This window comes from Notothenia coriiceps, unplaced genomic scaffold (genome assembly GCF_000735185.1).
Source record: "Notothenia coriiceps isolate Sejong01 unplaced genomic scaffold, NC01 NC01_scaffold00029789, whole genome shotgun sequence".
NCBI classification, from domain to species: Eukaryota; Metazoa; Chordata; class Actinopteri; order Perciformes; family Nototheniidae; genus Notothenia; species Notothenia coriiceps.
Genome location: NW_011362490.1, coordinates 7,785 through 26,976, shown reverse-complemented (window position 1 = coordinate 26,976; position 19,192 = coordinate 7,785). Strand labels below are relative to the sequence as shown.

The 19,192-nt window shown below is 38.7% G+C and overlaps 1 protein-coding gene across 1 annotated transcript; it reads right to left on the bottom strand.

The window, feature by feature from the left end:
• Positions 1-1,662: 1,662 nt before the first annotated feature.
• On the bottom strand, positions 1,663-16,802 carry anpeplb (alanyl (membrane) aminopeptidase-like b). The gene is made up of 18 exons (XM_010786909.1): positions 15,996-16,802; positions 13,637-13,779; positions 13,388-13,524; positions 12,889-13,009; positions 11,485-11,639; positions 11,274-11,387; positions 10,997-11,140; positions 10,039-10,104; positions 9,157-9,222; positions 8,916-9,064; positions 7,854-7,933; positions 7,395-7,528; positions 6,598-6,653; positions 6,317-6,464; positions 6,006-6,094; positions 5,198-5,308; positions 4,542-4,557; positions 1,663-1,839 (listed from the first exon to the last, which is right to left on the bottom strand). Exons 1-18 carry the CDS (start codon positions 16,601-16,603, stop codon positions 1,663-1,665), a joined length of 2,514 nt encoding a protein of 837 aa, XP_010785211.1. The 5' UTR covers positions 16,604-16,802.
• Between the last annotated feature and the right edge of the window lie 2,390 nt (positions 16,803-19,192).

The window sequence follows — 19,192 nt, the reverse complement described above, 5'->3', positions numbered from 1 at the left end:
AGGCGCTGGCCTGGAACTTTATCAGAGCTCACTGGAACTATGTCAGATATGGGTACGGTTATATTGCTTTATTCATGAACAGCTTACAGATTGTGGCTTTGGGTTTGACCAATATATACTTGATGGCTATGTTTAAATTTAGCCGTTTCTTATTCAGACAGATCTACAAGAAAATTACAAGTATTTGTGGTTGAACCCGAAAACATATGATAGGGTGGAGAAACGAACAGAGCGTTGAGATTGTGAGAACTGGGACAGAAATCGGACACACACATTTGTCCTAATTATTCTGAAGTTGACTACAACAAACAGATCTGAAGTCCGGATGAATTCTCCTTCACATCTTTCCTTCACCCCGTGACGTTTCCCATTTAGGACAAGTGGTTAGGAAAACAGACATGACCTGACACCAGCCTGTGTCTATCCAGAGATGGGTCTCGGAAACTTTTAGCCTAACTTTGCTAGACTAGGCTCAGGTTGTGCTGTGGCATTACATCTTAGCAACATTGATTACAGAGCTACATGATGGATACAAGATTCAAGGAAGAACCTTCACCACCTCATAGCACTGACTCAGTGGTAGTTTAAAGAGCAGTATCAGCCCCACAACTCATCTATCAGTCTAACCCTAAACGCAGTGTTGGCTTGCTCATGGGCTTATCCTCTCAGCTCTGTCTCATGACCTGCTCTCAGGCCATGAGCTGCCAGTTAAAGACGAGGTTGTTGTTGTTATCTGTGTTGTCTTTATGGACGTTGTGTTGGTGGGCTCCTCATCACAGAGGTCTCTGGACACTGAAGTGAAAAGCGGTCGAGTCACTTGAATAAACAAGCAGTGCCATAAAAGAACAGAATATAACTAGAGAATGCAATTCCTGAAGAAATTGCTAGTGGGAATGCTTTATGCTGAAAAGCTCACGCTAAACTGCTTTGCTGAAATGTGAAGAATTTAGATTGAAATGATACATGAACACAGGGGGCTTGAATGTGTGAAGAGAGAGAAGAAAAGAAAGTAAAAAGGCTTGGAAAAGCAGCGGAATATTTGAACTGAAACTTCTGAACTAACTTGATGGCGAATGATCTGTCGCCATGGCAACGACATTTGATGACACCCCATAATACGCTTAGATGCGTTGATGGCTGCATCGTTACCAAACCTGTGAAGTTTTGGGGCGTTTGGAGCAGTTTCACTGAACTGAGACTGCCAAGGCACACNATGAATACAGAAATCCAACATACTGTCATCAAATGTCTTTCTATTATGAAAAAAGCCATAGACTGTTTAGATCATTATTGGGATGTACATTTAATTTAAATTCATAATAGAAAGACATTTGATGACAGTATGTTGGATTTCTGTATTCATTTTTCAGCTTGATAATATCTAAGCACTGACGGGTAGAAGCAGTATCACCAGGAAATTATTCACTTTGTCAGTATCATGATTTTAGTTGTTTTTAATCCATAACATTAGTGTGTTTCTTTACCAGAGACATTAGCAGTTCATATTATATTTAGATTTTAAATAGGATCTCAAGGATTTCATTTATAATAACACAGATGCTTGTCAGAAATTCAGAGCTATTGAGATATGTTATTTAGTTCACCTGAAGATGTTGGGGTTTGTTTTGTTGACACAGGCCAAGTATTATAATTCCAAGCAGCCTACCAGTGGTGGGTCAAACACCTGAGGGCCCAGAAGCCCTGAGCGTAGACTTGAGGGGTGGGAATCAGATTTCTCCACACAGGTTGCTGACGCCAAAAGGGGGACCCGAGGAGCAGGAGGCCGACACAGCGGAGTTCGTCTGGCTGAAGGTGGCTCAACCCCAGGTTCTCCGGCCTCTACAGAGTGACCCAGAGGACATCTCATGCCGTCCGCCGAGGAGCAATAGTCCTTGCAATTAACAGGGGAAGTCCCGGATACATTTTCAGATAATGTAGTTAAAGTCTTGTAGAATTAATGTTTGTCTCCTACACATCCTGCAGGCCTTGAGACTTGGGTCACCCAGCAGTAAATGAGATAAAGGTCCTTTTGAGCTTATCAATAAAATGTATTCATTCCTAGTAAGCTGACNGGGACATTAACGTCTGATAACTAATTAATAATGTCTCTCTTGTGTCAATAACTATCGAAGTATTTCCTGCAAATAAACCAATGACTCGACCCGGCTGGGTTCAGAGTTCCGGACGTCTTTAGTCCTTCTAATTTTATTCTAATTAAACAATCATACTTAAAAAACAAACAAACACGAGACACGAGTCCTACACCAATACACTCTCAAATTCTTCGCTAAAGCCATTAAGCGATAAGAACAATTAACTTCTGTTAAAGATACATGATACGATGTTTGTGTGTTGAGGATGTTTAGGGGGAATGAGTATGTGTCCTGTCAGGGAGTCCTCTGTCATGACTCCGAATCATTGATTGGGGGATCTTACTGAGGGCAGAGGGACAGAAACACACACACACACACACACACACACACATACACTGTGAAGCAAACGATGGAATCAACAAACTGACTTACTACCTGGGATCCCGCCCAGAAGGGAAACCGACCAATGGAACACTGCCAACTCACTGTCTAGCTCGCTCAGAAGTGAACTCTGTGTATAAATGTTGTGATCATTTTGAAGATCGGGGCTCTTGTTTTTGACTTGCCGTTCCTGAGACGTGTCTCACACGGGGTTAGAACCTGAGCCCGGAGTACTCTGCAGAGTGCTTCGTGATTAGGAGATTGGGTGATGTATTTGTATGTTTTACCATTAAAGCAGATTATTGTTTAACTTGTATTCTGGTGCTTCTTAATCCCTTCCTTTTTACGAATTTACCCAGCTTATCAAACGACACGCGGAGACAAGGTTGGTTTTAAACATCCTCCAAATCTCCAACAGTTCCGATTAATTAGAATACGATTTTAGTAGGAATAGCAACCGTGCTGGGGAGTGTCAGCCTCTCAGCTCAGGGCCATAACCGGAAGCCAGATGTTTATTTTTAATAAAGTTTGTCTATTTGCGTCTGTAGAATTCTCCTAAATTCACCAAAAGTTAGCATTCTAACGTAACATAAAGTACCGCGACAGCTGTTTGCACCATGTAATCAGAGGTATCGTTGGAAAGCTCCGTCTACTGCACAATCTCATCTGATCCAAATGTGGTCATTTCGTTTGTATCAGCAACCAATCGTGGAAGTACAAAGGGGTCTTAAACCAGAAAACGAAATCTCATTGGCTGGTGTAAATCTCTGACAACGTGATTCGTTCAGATGCGTCACGTGGTGTGCTAAAACACTTCCTGCCTTAGCTTTCCACTGGAAAGTTTAAATCTCAAAATGGCAAAAGAACAGCGAAAAAAAAACGTTCACAGAGAAGACGACAACAATTGTCACTTGCACGAAGCAAGGTTATACAAAAAACAAATGACCCTGACCATGAAATACCTTCACGGAGTGCGTCGAGGCGCAAGCTGTCATCCAAACAACAGGAGGGTTTAGTTAGCGCCACACTGTAATCTTTAAAGGCCGTTTTCAAATGAATTTTTTCTCCTATTCTGAGTGAGAAATGTCTACTTCAGTAGCACGTACATACACCAAACCTTCCAGTTATATTCCTATCAATATTCTGAAGGCTTTTACAGAAGGGTTTGTTCATATATCATTCATAGCCTGAATGATATAACATGTTATACCTAAAAACATGGCAACAATGGATATTTTAGGGCTGTACAAAGAGATATCCAAAATCCCTTCTGTAAAAACTTTAGAATCTAATGTGACTACAAAATGAAGAAAGAATTTTGAACCTGGCTTAATCCAATGTTCAGATTTGTGTTCCTGAAATGTATTAAAATAAGCGCATATTTAATGATATTATGGCTCATTTGCATATTTTAAAATGCTATTTCAGAAAACTTGTAATACAAAAAACAATTGTCTTAATGTAAGTAATTAACTGGAGACATTTCTAGCTGATATCTTTAAGTTAAAATTTTTTTACCCTATTCACCTGTAGTGTCTCGCCTTAAAGGGAAATACTCAAGTAAAGTAAAACTATTTCAAAAAAGTACTTAAGTACAATACTAGAGTAAATATACTTAATTACTTTCCACCACTGAAAAACTGAAAAGTTGACTTTAATTAAATGTATTATGTCAACAAATTGCACATTACAGTTTTAGGTTTGTTGAAAGAAATAATATTACGTTGAACCTAATGTAAAGTCAACGTTTCAGTTTTTTCAGTGTGTGTATGTAATGAGCACACAAAGAAGACACATTTATTGAAAAGTCAATGTCTCTACTTTAAAGTTGCAGCTGGTTTCCAAAACACAAAGAAAGCTAGTGTGAAGGTACAGGAGTTTTGTTTTGGCAAACCCTTTTTCAATAAGTTGGAAAAGGATTGCCATGGTTGCCAAAGTATATGATTTAAGCTTATAGTGCATGTTAACATCCAGCCCAGAGCAACTTTAAAGATAAAAACCACAATGCAGACGGGTAACAGCAGGCACCAACAACAAACACGAAAAGGGGATCATAACGACACCTACCTTTCTTAAATCATTGCTGGAGCGTAAAGCAACAGAACAGGATGACAGCTGTTACAGTGAGACCCTTAGAACCAACAGTCCTCCAGTGTAGCATCATTTCAGAAGGTATGAAGTATAAAAGTCTAGTCGCCAGCAGTGTGAACCTGTGATGTTGAGTACTCCAAAGTTTCATGATAGAAATGTATAGTATGGGTCCCCATTTGGGCAATTTGCACAATTAGCATAAATTGCATTCATTAGCCTATGCAGACAATAGCTAAAAAACGGGTCCCCTAAAACTTTACAATCAACCAAAAATTCATAAAAATCAGCCCGCAAGTAAAATAGCAATGGAGTAAAAATATTGCACGTTTCTGGTAAAAACTGCCATTTTTTATCCTGAAAAATTCAGAAATGGATTCAACATTCAAATTGTCCAAATTGGCCAAGCCAGTTTTTAACTATAGCCACAATATGCTAATTATTGCAACTGATGCTAATTGTGCAAATTGCCCAACATGCAAGTTAGCATCCGGCAGCACTATGTGGTGGGGACCTGTTTTAAACATTTATTTCATAAAACGTTGGGTCAATCAATCATTCCGGTTTCACTATAGGACTATGGCAGATAGGCAATAAATGTGATGTTAAAGATACTTATGCCATATTGTCTGTACCTGTTGGTGCTGTTGATTTTCATCAAGTCGGCATACATATGTTGAGCCATCTCAATGCATTCTGGGAGTTCGTTGGAACATGCCACATCTATGGCCTTTATCTGGATTTGCCTTGGAATAAAGCACAATGTCTATGTTAGAAGTGTAGATGTAATACATGATGATAAATGTAATGTAATAAGTGTTTAGAAGAAGATAGAGATGCGATTTTTAAAATAAAATATTTATTAATAGAGCTTTGATGAAAAATGCATTTGAATTCATTCAGCTTGATATGTCATTTATTAAGGAACATTATTACGTTTAATTACAAGCACATTTCGGAGATTTGCTGAATATTTATAAATTATCAGTAGGTGTTAAATGATGATGATCTTTTAATATCTTCACGGCGTTACACTTTTCATACCAGTACTGCATATATTTTATTTTTTTACGAGTATTTTGTCATATTATACTGTACATAGTTGTTAGGTATATATATTATATATACATTATTTGTTGGTTGTTTTTCTGACAATGTATTTTCTTTGACTGTGTTTATGCACGCACCATACCTACTTAAGGCAATAATGCTGTTTCTGATACTGATTTCTGATTCTGATGAATAAGTCCTAATAAAAAAATACAATATATATATAAAACACTGTATCTTGGTAGGTTGGTCTTTGCTAATGTGCTGAAGTTTCACACATACAAAGATATTTAAAATGACGATAACAAAGAACCATCCAATCAAGTAATTTGAGTTTTTATCCGAGACATGTGATAGTGTTATATGACGCCATAACAACTCATCTTTCCTTACTGTGAGGAGTGATCAGTTGGGACTGTGGAATTGTCTGTGTAGTTGCCGAAAGAATTGTAAAGGCCTTCAACCTGATTACGGAGGTACATCTACAGGAAGAGACACATTTACAGCAGAGTTACAGGAACACACACAACACTTTTATGACTCATCTCTTTATATCCTGATGAGGGAAGGACATTGACACCAATCACATCTAGTCTGTTAAATCCAGCTTCTTCATGTAATACTAGTCAATTCATTTAGTGATGTTAGAAATAATTGTTCATTTGGATTATTACAAGTTAAAATAATGTTTTAATAGTACATGCCTGCATTGGTCCATACACCTCAGATCGATCGAACATGCGGACAAAGTACCCGAGGTTGCTGATGGTTGCTGCCCAGGGTATTAGCTCCGTCTCATTCCGAATGAAGCGCGTTAAATTTAGCGCCAGAGTCACGTCGACAAGTTTGGCCCTGAGGAAAACAGAGATAACATTTGTAGGAAGAGGCAGACATTAGCTTGCCCTTATTTAAAAAAACAAAACAGGTTTGATCAGAACACACTAGGATTTGTAGCAGTGTGGTTTATCTGAATCCAGGTTATTACCTTGCCAAGTTAAATGCATCGTCAACAAGCTGCCCTCTGTTCATCAGTGGGATCCGCTGGAAGAAGAGCAGGGGCAGTTACATTTTTAGTTTATAAAGACCCCAAGTATAGACATCTGAAATCAATGATATTACTATAAATGTGAAAATTCTGCATTAGATCAGGAAACAATAACTTTTTACTATTTTAAAAGTTCGATATAAAGCCTTAATTTCTTTAAATGTAAGCTATTCTCCTGTATTAGGAGTTCTGTCTAAAGATGCTCACCAATAGAGTGGTACAGTGATGGTGCATCTCTTTACAAAAAGCAATGATTTTCCCAGTGGCACACAAGTTTTGGAAACGTACACGTTTTGTTTTGCAGGTTAATGTCCAACTATTTACACCAGTTTGTGACATTTGAAGCTTAAATGCAATCGCCAGAAGCAAAAAGCAAATGTGGGGCTCCAAATGACCTACGTCACATCCCATGACTTCACGTCACCACCGCTAAGCTAAAGTCAGTCAGTTCATCCAGACTGTTTGATAAACTGCCATGACATTTTGTAGACATTCATGTTCCCGAGAGGATGATTCATATTGATTCCTTAACGTTTGGGTACAGATATTCATGTTCCAAACAGGATGTAATAACTTTAGCTATGATATAAAAATGCACAAACCCTAACCTGATGACATTGAACTCACTGGTATTGCTAGATAGAGAGTCTGGGGATCTACAAAATCATTTTAATGTATCCTCTGGGAACCATGAATGTCCCAGAGTGCTGGACCTCATGGTTTGGCTCAGTACTCACACGTGGGTCTTTCTGCAACTGAGTGATGAGGCGATCCCAGTTCTCTGGGTTGTAATTGACTCTGTAGTATCCAGTACAGTTGACGTTTGCCAGAATCCACTCTCCTTTAGTTGCAACAAATTCGTCTTTCATTGCTGTTCAAAAAGCAATAACATAAAAGATCAATGGAACAGTATGAATACACATTAAAAACGATATGAAAAGTTATCTTGTGTATAAGGTCATCTTTCTCGGTCTCATCAAACTTTTACTGGATTTTACCCAATCAAGGACCATCACATAGATGCCTTAAGATGTCTAAAAGTCCAAATAATTATTTATATTTAAACGTTATTTTATATTTTCTGGGCCTGATGAAATACAAAATATCTAATGTAATGGTTTGTTTGTCCAAAATGCAAAAAAAGCTGTTAAAAATTGGGTTTCAGGAAAAAGGCTCTGTGTTTTACATCCTGTTACCTGACTCGCCAGGTTTCAACCAGATTAGACGAAACAGAGTTGTATATTTCATGGCTCTGATCGGGACGTGCCACGAAAGACTAAATGGACAGAAAACAAAAGACAAAAACAATTAGGATGCTCATAGTCAAGGAAAGGGTTCTTCAGTGTCTAGCAGTGAAGAATTGAAAGGCAACTTAGAAAGAAGCTTTTTAAGATGACCTGTAAAAGGGTGCATGAAATCAAATCTCCTGTACAATAACCAGTTCTCTGCACTTCCAACATGCAAGAGTCCAGAGCTGTTCTGAGTTTGGCCAATGCAATTTAAGAATGTGTCAGCAGGCAGTGTTATTGAACACATTGTTAGAACGCTCTACATGGCCAAATATATGATACAGTCTGTTGCAGTGATTTCATGCAGGCATAGCAGACAAAAGTGATTGCTAAATAAATAACTGTATTTTGCCAACCAAAACAGCCACACACCTGAGTTTGAATATTTGGTGACAATTCTTCTGAGAGGGAGTAAGACATCTTTGAGTGAAGTCACTTGAAGACAAATTCATGAACTTTGGCATTTGAAAGATAGTAAATGTGAAATATTTTTCTCAATTTTTGTCCAAATGGGCACTGACCACATTACTACATTTATTCACATTTTCCACCAAGAGTTTGCAAGATTCAAGTAAACAAGCAAACTAATGATAACACCATCTTAACTAGCGGCATTCCTTTGCACTGGTGTTGGATGTTGACAGAAATCCAATATATCTAATCCATATTAGGAATATGTTATATGACATTATTTTGACCTAAAAATAGTTATTTATTTCATTGATTTAAAAAAAAGGTTTGTGTATGTTAATGGTCTGCAAAGGTTAAAATCCCTATGTTCCCTACAGAGGGAGTTTCTTTCCCACACACTCTAAAGAATTAATGCTTAAGATGTTAATTTACTTGATTGAAAATATTAACTGATTCTTACTCAATATTCATTTATTTTGATAAGAATTCTGAAATGAACTGTAATGTTATGAGTATTATAAGAGCTTTGACCTAAACGGGTAAACATTTGGCGCATACCTAGATACTGCTGAGTCATTGAACAGGAAGTGCTTCTGGAAGGCTTCTCCACTGGTAGTGTTGATGGTGATAACAGGGTAGCCGATTTGTTTAGTCCAGCTGTTCATCACCTCGGCAATATTCCTTTCGCCTGTACTCTCGTCATCTGCCTGCAACATTTATTATGAATAAAATAGACTCATCAATGATTACTTACCAAACATTTGCATGTGGAAATACCTGATTTAATCCAACACTTTACCTTTTGTATGTATTCCCAGAGGATGTTCTGGTCTGTGTTTTTATACTTCCAGTCTGAGAGGTACCTCTAAAACAGAAACACAGAGAGATCCAGATAGAAGTTACAGTTACGTTTAAAAAGTATTATTTTAATTTGCCAAATCGCAGAAAAGACATTGCAACAGCAAAGATGTTGAAGATGATGTATGTCTACAATGTTGTAAAGTTTGTCTAACATTGTGGATTTTAAACTTGTTTATTTGCCTTTTCACATTGCAATAAAAACCCAACAACCAAAACCAGATGTTGGAATGTTAGACTTTAGAGCAACATAACAGTTTGTCCAAATAACCTAAGCTAACTGACTTGATGACTCCAAACTCAAATAAACAGTGTCAGTTAAAAAGCCTGGAACATGCTAGTGCTAGTTAGCCACCATTGCTCTTACAGCTGCTTTACAGCTGCTTTGGGTCTTCTCTGTACTGTGCTAATTGTACCTTATCCCTTTTCCATAATAAGACAAACCAAAGTATTGAACAAAACCTAGAAATTGAAATTGAAAATCAAGCATGTTCTTTTGCTCATTAACGAGTACTAAGAGACAGTTTGACCCAATATCAACACCACAAGGGGTCTATGTGATTTTGAAGTTTTTATCCTTTCAGTCCCCCATTTAAGGCATCACATTTGATATTAGCTATCCCACCCATGCTGTAAGCCATGTAATTGGACAAACTTTGGTATTACCAAAAGGATGCATCTTCTCAATAAAAACAACATTATAGGACACTGATGGTTTGATGTTAAACAGGGTGTCAAAAACTATTTTTTATCGCACAGTCAGAGGCAATTATATACAGCTGTATTTCAGCCCAACTGAATGAGATTAAATGTAATTGCTTACTCCGATTGCTTTGTCGAAAACGGGCTGATCCACAAGGTCTGCCAGCATTACCAGCACAGCTGCCCCCTACAGAGTGAACACCAAATACATGTTACATGAACATACTGAGGACACTGCTCACTTGAGAAAAACAAATATATATCTTCCCTGTTTTTTCCCTGGGGATTCTGTATTTTTAGCAGTTGCCTGATTGGCTCTTGGATCACTGTAGCCAGCCTGAATGCATTTAAAATGCCTCATGCCCACAAAGCATTTTATATAATTTCCTATGATTCTGGTGAAACACTGCACAGTATCAAAGCAGTGTAATGTACGTCTGAACAGATGCAAAGTCCTGGGGTTCAGCGCAAATTCAACAAACTCATGACAAAAGCATAGTAATGAATCATGATGAAATTTGATTCAACTAAACGGACATGTTTGATTTGATTAAATTATATGAAATCTTTGTTTGAGGTAACTCAGCAAAAAAACAGACAACTATTGTTTTCTCAAGTGAATGCATTACACTTCCTAATAGGACGTACCCACATTGATGTCACAGAGGTTCGGTCCTCGGAATGTTTTCGGTGATGTATATAATACAAGTTGTGAGATAATTGCCTAAAAAGTGTATTCATACATTTTCTTTACTTTTATTTTATTTTAAAATTTCCAACATTCATTTTCAGAAATGCTGTGATCATGTCAGCCTCTTCTGAATGTCCACATTATTCAGCCTGAACCTCATGCATTGCTCATTGAAAGATCATTTAAGCTCCTGCCCACTGATTTGATATAAAATTGTAATTTAATGTTTACCACTCCAAATACAGTATCTTAAAAAGCACTTATCTACATCTGATAAATCTAAAGTATTATGCCCCCCCATGAGCTTGATTTTGGTCCGTGGTATTAATAAAATCCTTTGCCCTGCTTCCTCATGCAGGGTGTATTCATTGAAATATACTGTCTCTACCTTACAGTAGGTTATAGTATCAAACATCTCCATGATCTGAGAAGTGGTCTGCACGTCTCCCTGAGAAGTGCTGAGGGGACGAGAGGAGGCCAGAGCGTCCGCCTCAAACGCAGAGTGGAGGTTGTTCAGGATATTTACATCTTTCTGGGGAAACAAGAAGAGACATGCTGCATAACAACATGAAGAGATGTGTTTGGCTTGCCTTATTGCATCAAGCTTTCGTTTTCAATTACCATGATCCTCATAATAAAGAGGTGAAGGTTTGGTCTGAACTTACTAATTTAAAGTCAGGCTCAACAGCGTCCACTGCATAGAATGTCATGTAGCTGGCAAAGCCCTCGTTCAGCCAAATATCATTCCACCATTTCATCGTCACCAGATTCCCAAACCACTGTCGACAAAAAAAAGCAATGTTAATGTCATTTTGGCATTTCTCCTTTTGGCTTTTAATTATTGTCAAAAGTGGGTGAAGAGTAGTTTCCTCTAACCTGGTGTGCCAGTTCATGTGCAATGAGTTCAGCGATGTTTTCCTTGTCAAGCAGAGAGGACACCCCCTCCTCATAGAGCAGCTCCCCCTCCTGGTACGTGATCAGCCCCAAGTTTTCCATTCCGTCCGAAATTAAGTCTGGCAGTGCAATCTGATCTGTAGGAGTCACAGAAATATAGACAAGTAATGAGATGATACCTACATTTGCCAGTAGTGTGTTACACTATCTGAAAGTATCCAGTGAGTTTTCCTCAGAAAAAGAGAGCCTCTCTGGAGGTGATAAAAACATTGAGGAAGTTTGAAAGGTGCAAACAGTGTTGGTGGTAAATGTAGTGGTTTGAAGCAATACATTCCTCATTGTGTGCTATAACGATTATATTGACTTGTTCTGCTTGTGGTTCCTTACTGGCTGTGCCCACCTGAACCAGAATATATTGCGTAAGATTTTTTTTTTTATCAGAATGGTTTAGATACCAACATTCTTTCCAAAACAATAAAGTATCTACAACAAACATAATTCATTTACAAAAAATTAAGAAATAAATCAGCATGATCTGTTAAAAGACTGAGCCCCTCTATAAAGGCCCTCTCTGCCCCCTGAAATACATTGAGCCAGTAGTTACTTGATCCTTTTCTTCCGTCTTTCTGGTTGGGTCTAATGCTTTTCTTTGAATTGTTTTCTTGAGAATAAAAGTTTGGATGTTGTTGGATGATGATGATGATCGCCTAACGAGTGACGGAGGGTGGAACTGAGGCTGAGGAACTTTGACAGCTTTCCCATGATCTTCCAACCGATTTTTAGCCCTATTCCTTCCTCCCTATACCTGTTGACCTCTTCCTCCTCTCATCCCTTACTCCTCTCATCCCTTCATCCTATACCACATTTCTTCCCCCTTTCACACATTGACCCCTTCATCCCCCACACCCTTATCCTAACCCACATCCCTTCACACATTGAACTATTACTTCCCCTCACACCAATCGACCCCTTCATCCCACCCTCCCCTCACCCCTTCCTATATCTATCCAATACTATATATGCACACTTTTCCAAATGTGTCATTCTAGGTACTGTCTTGGGGCCCATAATCGGCTCAAACTGAAATTCCCAGGGACAGAACCCCCACCAAGAGTCTCCCTCTGCCCTGACTTCAGTACGTCCCCCCAAACCAGCCTCACAAACAACATTTGTCTCCTTCAAGCCCCCTCCCCTCCCCTACATCCATCCATTCATTCTAACCCTCCTTCATTAAATCTTTAAATGACAAAATGTTGGGGTACGGTCCTTGCTAGTGAACCCTATAGCAAACAAGTCAAAATGAGTACCCTGTACTGTATACTAATATCAAATGATAAAGAAGTAGGATATAGTCAACATGTTCTTCCTGTGTAGACAAAGACTTACCTAGCTTTCTCTGTGGGTATATAATGTCAAAACGGCGCTCAAAGTAGTCGAGAATCCTTCCCGTGATATCCGCTGCATATTTAGCGTGTCCTGCTGCAGTGGCCTTAGGACGAGCGTACGTCTGTATGGGAAAACATAAAGCATGCAAGATACATATTTGGGTTTTGTACTTTTACATATTTATAATTTGAAATAATCCCAAAAGTGTGGGAGTGACTTGTAAAAAACTAAGTCATTAAACCTGAAAATTATTCAGTTATTGGACACGGTTTGGTTTCATGGTTCTGAATATTATTTTGATATGACCTTGAAAACATGCCATAACATTTTGACTCTATTCAGTACCTATGGTTAGACTGTAGTCAGTACCTATGGTTATTTGAATGAACATAATTCCCATCATATATCCAAAACCTGATCTGAAAGTGATAGAAGCAAACATCAACTCCATACCGAGAATAAAGACACATCATTTATCCTACGTCTACAGTACACATACATTGATTTCCACACGGTGATGTGAGGAGGGGGTTGGTGTAAACTCTGAAACCGTGAAGGCAAACAGGTACGTTGACATCAACGGTGTTGGCTGAAAAGCTGTGGCTTTCCAATCATCGTCTATAATATTGGCGCCGTCTGAGAGAGTAGAAACAAAGAAGGCCCGTATTAGGACGATATATTGGATCATTTTGAAGAGAAATTAGGTACTATATTATGTTTTTGCATTGTGACTGCTTGTTTTTTTTACCTGTATTTATGCCATTCGCTAGAGCCGTCGTGATTCTCCTGTGGATTATTGTCACCTCGAACTCTGCCTTAAAATCTGGCTCATCGAAACAAGGGAACACCCTCCTGGCAAATGTTGGTTCCATATTGGTGGCAATAAGGAATCTATAATTACAGAGAAAGACAGTGTATTGTCAGGTAAACACTGCGGGAACACTGGATACAGATAATGAGGATACAATTTGAAAATCCCATAATACAGTAGATTCCGTTGAATTAGTACGTTTAAAAGCATTAACTCCATCAGATTTGCGTATTTTAAATACTGGTGGATACAGCGTCATTGTGTGTCCTCTACGTTTGTAACAGGTAGATTGTAAGTTTGGGACAAACCATGGCAAAAGTTGATTTATTGAGAATAACTAACACATACTGTATCTGCCAATGCCAAATGCAATATCTCTAGTGGTGAGTGGAGATTGTCAAGTGATAGTGCATTGTAGCAGCACATTGAGGTGGTCTTAAAACTTTGAAGGGTGAAATATGACTCTGGCAACTGAGCAACATCCGAGTGCCCAGTACCTATTATTTGGTTTCTAATTTTAAGTATAATAGCAAGATGAAGACAAAAGTGAGTTGGGGTATCCTATTTCCTTAGAGAGAACAATATAAATAAAGGGTCACCATACACTACTAGCACATTATTCATGATAAATGAATCACTTACAGAAAGTAGACAGAAAACAGCTTTATCAAAAATACATCAGTTCATTCCGTCTGTTTGAAACCACATACTGTATATCTGGAATGTACATAAGAACACATACTCAAGTATTGTACTTAAGTACAAGTTTGGGGTACTTTTACTTCACCTGAGTATTTTTATTTTATTCTACTTGTTACTTCTACTCCTCTACATTTTAGAAGCCATAATGAACTTCTCACTCCATTACATTTATTTGACAGCCTTAGTTATTTTTTATTTTATAGATTCAGATTAATAGCTGACACAAAATATTGTTATTCTCCATTTATCAAAAGACCTCAGTACATCCTCAACATCTAGATGTACTCAGATTTACTGACTCCAATCTGAAAAATCGAACTTTGAATTGCTCACAAAAAGATAGGAACATTAATTAGGAGCGTCACTTTGATTTAAATGATTAGATAGATTGTGATCACCGTGCTTCATTCTCTATGTTTTTTTTATTGTATTATAAATATTATCATGAAAGTCAAGGTCTTACTATACTGTGAAAGACGATTAGAGTCTCATGTGAAACATTTTTGACGATCTGACCAAAAGTTTTTTTTTTTTTAAAGTTCTGAGAATTCAGACTTTTTTTCTCAGAACTTTTGGTCAGATCTCAATAACGTTCCACATGCGGCCCTAATCCTCTTCTGTGCTATACTTTCCGTATTGCTTTACATAATATATTGCATATATATTTAACATATTGCAGCCGACAACTATATACATTTGTTCTGACTTTGGATTTACTTTCTTATTTTATCTTTTTATAAGATTAGAGTATATTATTTTATCTTTCCGACAGAACAGTAAACAATGGAGTGATGATATTAGTATGGTCTCACTACATTCAGTTGAGAATGTTTTAACCTGCCAACGTTAAAGAAAACCTCCAAAATAAAAGCAAAATGATTCTTTTACTTCTTTAATGTCTCAATGTTTCTACATGTGTTGAATATAGGAGATGGCTCGAGGAGCTACAGTAAGTAATGCCAGAACAAATTATGTTTCAGTGTTGAGTAATTAGAAAATAAAAATGGATTCATTCATCAATAAGCAATGAGTTCATGATTACATTTTAGGGAAACTAAGTAAAAGAAAATGACAGACAGAAGGTCATAGACTAACACATTCGGTCTAATAACTAAATCGGAATGAAGGGGAATTTACAACACAGAACTTTAGTGGGTGTCAGATAAAAAAGGCTTAATGCTGAACATACGTTCTTTCAGTTTCTGTGAAACCGTAGCAATATAACTGAGGATTAGGGCTCTATTTAGTTCAAATCGGAATTTCTCAAAATTCAAAGAAAAAAAAGTTTTCTCTCAGAATTCAGATTTTCCTTCTCGGAATTTTGACATCTCAGAACAAAAAATAAATAACTCTTGGTAAGATCTCCATTTTTTTTTAATTTACATGTGGCCCTAATCCATTTCCATATATGTGTGAATCTTGAAGACACAAAGTAAAACATAAGGGAATTTTAACATTTGGTGAATAACGGTGTCCTTGCTAAAACTTGGCAGGATGTTTTCTTAAGCAAAAGGTATATCGTCAGAATAGTTTGACGTCATTATCACTAATTCTTCACACATACAATCAAAAGCTTTAAACTCTTTGTACCCACCTGTCTGTATCTGTATCGTCTTCATGAGCTGGGATACCTTCTTCATATGTGCTACCATACATCCCCTCGAGACCACCTGATACTTCTCCGCTGAAAGACAGAAACAAACTGTAGTTCCCCCCCGTCTTCAAAGCATAATCCAACTCGATCTCCAGGAAGTTAGTTTGGTCTTGGTGGTTTTCCATTCTGGTAACACGGATCCTTTCCTCTCTGTCTGTGCTCGCCACCACTGGACCATAAACATCCAGGTTCTGGCTGTGGAGGTAGATGGAGCTTGTACCCTGGACACAATGAAAGTAAACGGTGGTGTTTCCAGTGAAGAGCGCCGTCTGGTTGGGGCTGGTGACGTTGACCTCCTCAAGGATCTGGCTGTAGAAGAGAGGCCAGAGCAAGACCTTGTATCTCTCCGGGACGAGGTTCTTCGGAAGCCGCGTGACGGGCGGTAGGCCCGTGGTGGTGGAAGGGAAAGTCGGCCGGGGCGTGGGATTCATTGTCGCGATCTGGGTTTTGTATAAAATGACCATGGTGACAATGCCTGCTATGGCGGAGGCCGTCAGGACGACGAAGGCGGCGGCGAAAGCCTTGGTGACCGAGGAGTTCTTAGACATGGTGGTCTGTCCTGAAGGTGCTTGTCAGGAAGAGATGAGTCCGATGAGTCCCTCAGCTTGAGTGCCTCTGCAGTGATCTGTTCACAACCAAGTAACCTCCTTCCCGTGAACTGGGCTTGGCCTTAGCAATTACGACTCTGTACTTAGATTAAGCATTAACTCGGCCCTTGCCAAAGGAGCAAAGAGTAAGCGTCCGTGTGAAAAGGGCGATGTTCACTGGTCGTGTTGTAAATAATGGGTCAGATTGTGCTCTCAAACATCTGGAGGTGGTTTCTGAGGTCTTGCCACTAATAAAGGGGTTAGGTAAACTTCAGGAAACACTTTCCCTAAACTGCACTCATCACACATTCCCTCACTACGATCACAATAATCACACGCCTGAATGGAACAAATGAGCTGCTGGTGAGTAATAGTCCTTCAGAAGAAGCTTGGAATGGAAGGTGTCCAGAGGTTCAGGTTGCACTGATGGCTCTTGGTAAAAACCGCAATGCACGGGGGTCAGATGATGGCTTCAATAAAGACACATGTCAACAGAGATCCTGACCTACAAACGAGAAGTATGTGAAGGGAGGATAGGAGGAGGGGTTGGATAAGAGAGGAGAGAAAAGAGGAGGAGGATCTAAACTGTTTTAGGAAATTAGCTAGAAATGCCCAACCGCAGGAGATCACGACCACCGCCTCCACAACACCCACATAATTACTCACCTCAGGAGAGGAACCATAAGAGGCAAAATGGCAACAGTGCAGGAGAAAATGGGCCCTGAGCAGGGTGCGCCGAAGGATGTTTGTACTGAGAACAGATGTTGCTGTTGCAGGATCTAGGAAATCAAACCAACCTGACCATATTGAAACAGTAAGATGTCTCAAACAATGAGAGACCATGGCAGAGACTGGAGCCAGGTGGAGGGGCATTACCTTTGTTTAGCGGCCGTAATGATGTGCATTAAATGTGACCCAAGAAAAAATTCCCCAGAACAAGGAAATGTTCTCTTCCAGGAAATTCAATGTATCACTTCTTATTCTGCGAAATGTCCCCAGATAATGCATGTGTCAGAATGTCAGATTCTTCTACTCCCACATCATGCATTTGCTTGGCTCAGGAGGGATTATTTTCTCAAAAACCAGGGGGTCATCTCTGGGATCAGAGCCATCATCTGTCAAGCGGTTAATGTTGCTTGTGAAATAAAAAATTGCGTGTGAATGAAGAGATTGAATCCAGTTCTTTATGAGGAATCTTGTGAAATGTTCTACATTCAAAACGTTCATCATCTCAACCAAATCTCACATGGATGTACATTGAAATATTGTGACGAGCCTCAAGCACACACCTGCCACACGTACAACACATGAGCACAAGAACTGCAGTGAAAGGATTACAACTGTTACACAAGCGCATGTGTACACACACACTGCTGTAACAAATCACCATCTTTGACAATAAGGACCTCTACTGTTTAGAATGCAAACTGCAAAAGCACAGAGTTCAGCTGGGGTTCAGGTTAAAAAAGGAATGGAATTTAAAACAGCACATACATTATTCCCTAGTTCTCTCTCACAATTTTGTCTTTTAGTTCATTTAAAAAAAAGCAATTTTCACAACTCTAAGCAGCCATTACACATCATCTAGTCTCATGTATGGTACATGGACCATGTACACTTCAGGTAGAGCTGTAGTTCATATTGAAAAAGTAATCCAGGCAAGTACAACACAGTGCATAGGGAGCAGAATCCAAATCCAAAATCGTCCAATCCATCGGAATTATTATTCAGCTCCGATTTTTCAAGTGATTTTATCATTTTTCGGCATGCGTCTAGACTTCTAGAAATGTCAGCAAGAAGAAGTCCTGGCTGAGAGGAAGAAAGGGTCCAAAGTGTGGCCTCAATTCACGAAGAAAGATGACAACACTTCCACTTGTAATATCTGTACAAAGCTCATTTTCAAGTAATAGTAGTAGTTCAAACACCAGAAACATCTGTCCATACAGCATGGGCTACAATCCCAGGAAGGTATTGATTTAACATAGGTAAATTGCTTTGTTAAAACAGTGTAAAAGTTCAATTCATTAAGGAATTATGAAGAACCGGAATTAATTATGTCATTTGTACCAATACAATTATATTAATTCTTGCCCGAGTGCAATTAGCATGAAGCACTTTTGGAGATAATGGGCAATCTCAAAAAAAGTTTTAGACTTGTTTTCGATTGTAACTTCCTGTTAAAGAATTTTAAAAAGAAAAACTGCTGAATTATTTCGACGATCATTTTGTGTACTATGTGCAACCATGTACAGTGGCCAACAGGTGCTAACGCGCTACAACAACCCACAACACTTCCATCAGGAGGAACTCCATGCAGCTTCAGAACCGATGCAGATAAAAAAACACAAATGTGCCAAAACACATGAAGAGACATATTCTCCAACCTGACAACACATGTCACTTTTTGGTGTCCCCTGGTTTCCGTTGGGTTTTTGAGCTTCTTGCAGAGTTTCGTGTTTCAAGCTATTTTAGTAAACGCTGCGCATGTTTCCTCACATTGGGGAATGTTTTCTAAATGCTGCATGTGTTGTCAAGTTAGTGAAAATGTTT

Bases quoted from the DNA above. Each gene is read 5' to 3' on its own strand.
- anpeplb (XM_010786909.1), bottom strand. From the start codon at position 16,603: ATGTCTAAGAACTCCTCGGTCACCAAGGCTTTCGCCGCCGCCTTCGTC. The intron at 9,065-9,156 runs GTAAAGTGTTGG...TAAATGTTGCAG, and splicing joins TCTGGGAATACATACAAAAG to GCAGATGACGAGAGTACAGG. The intron at 6,465-6,597 runs GTAATAACCTGG...TGTTTTCCTCAG, and splicing joins GATGCATTTAACTTGGCAAG to GGCCAAACTTGTCGACGTGA.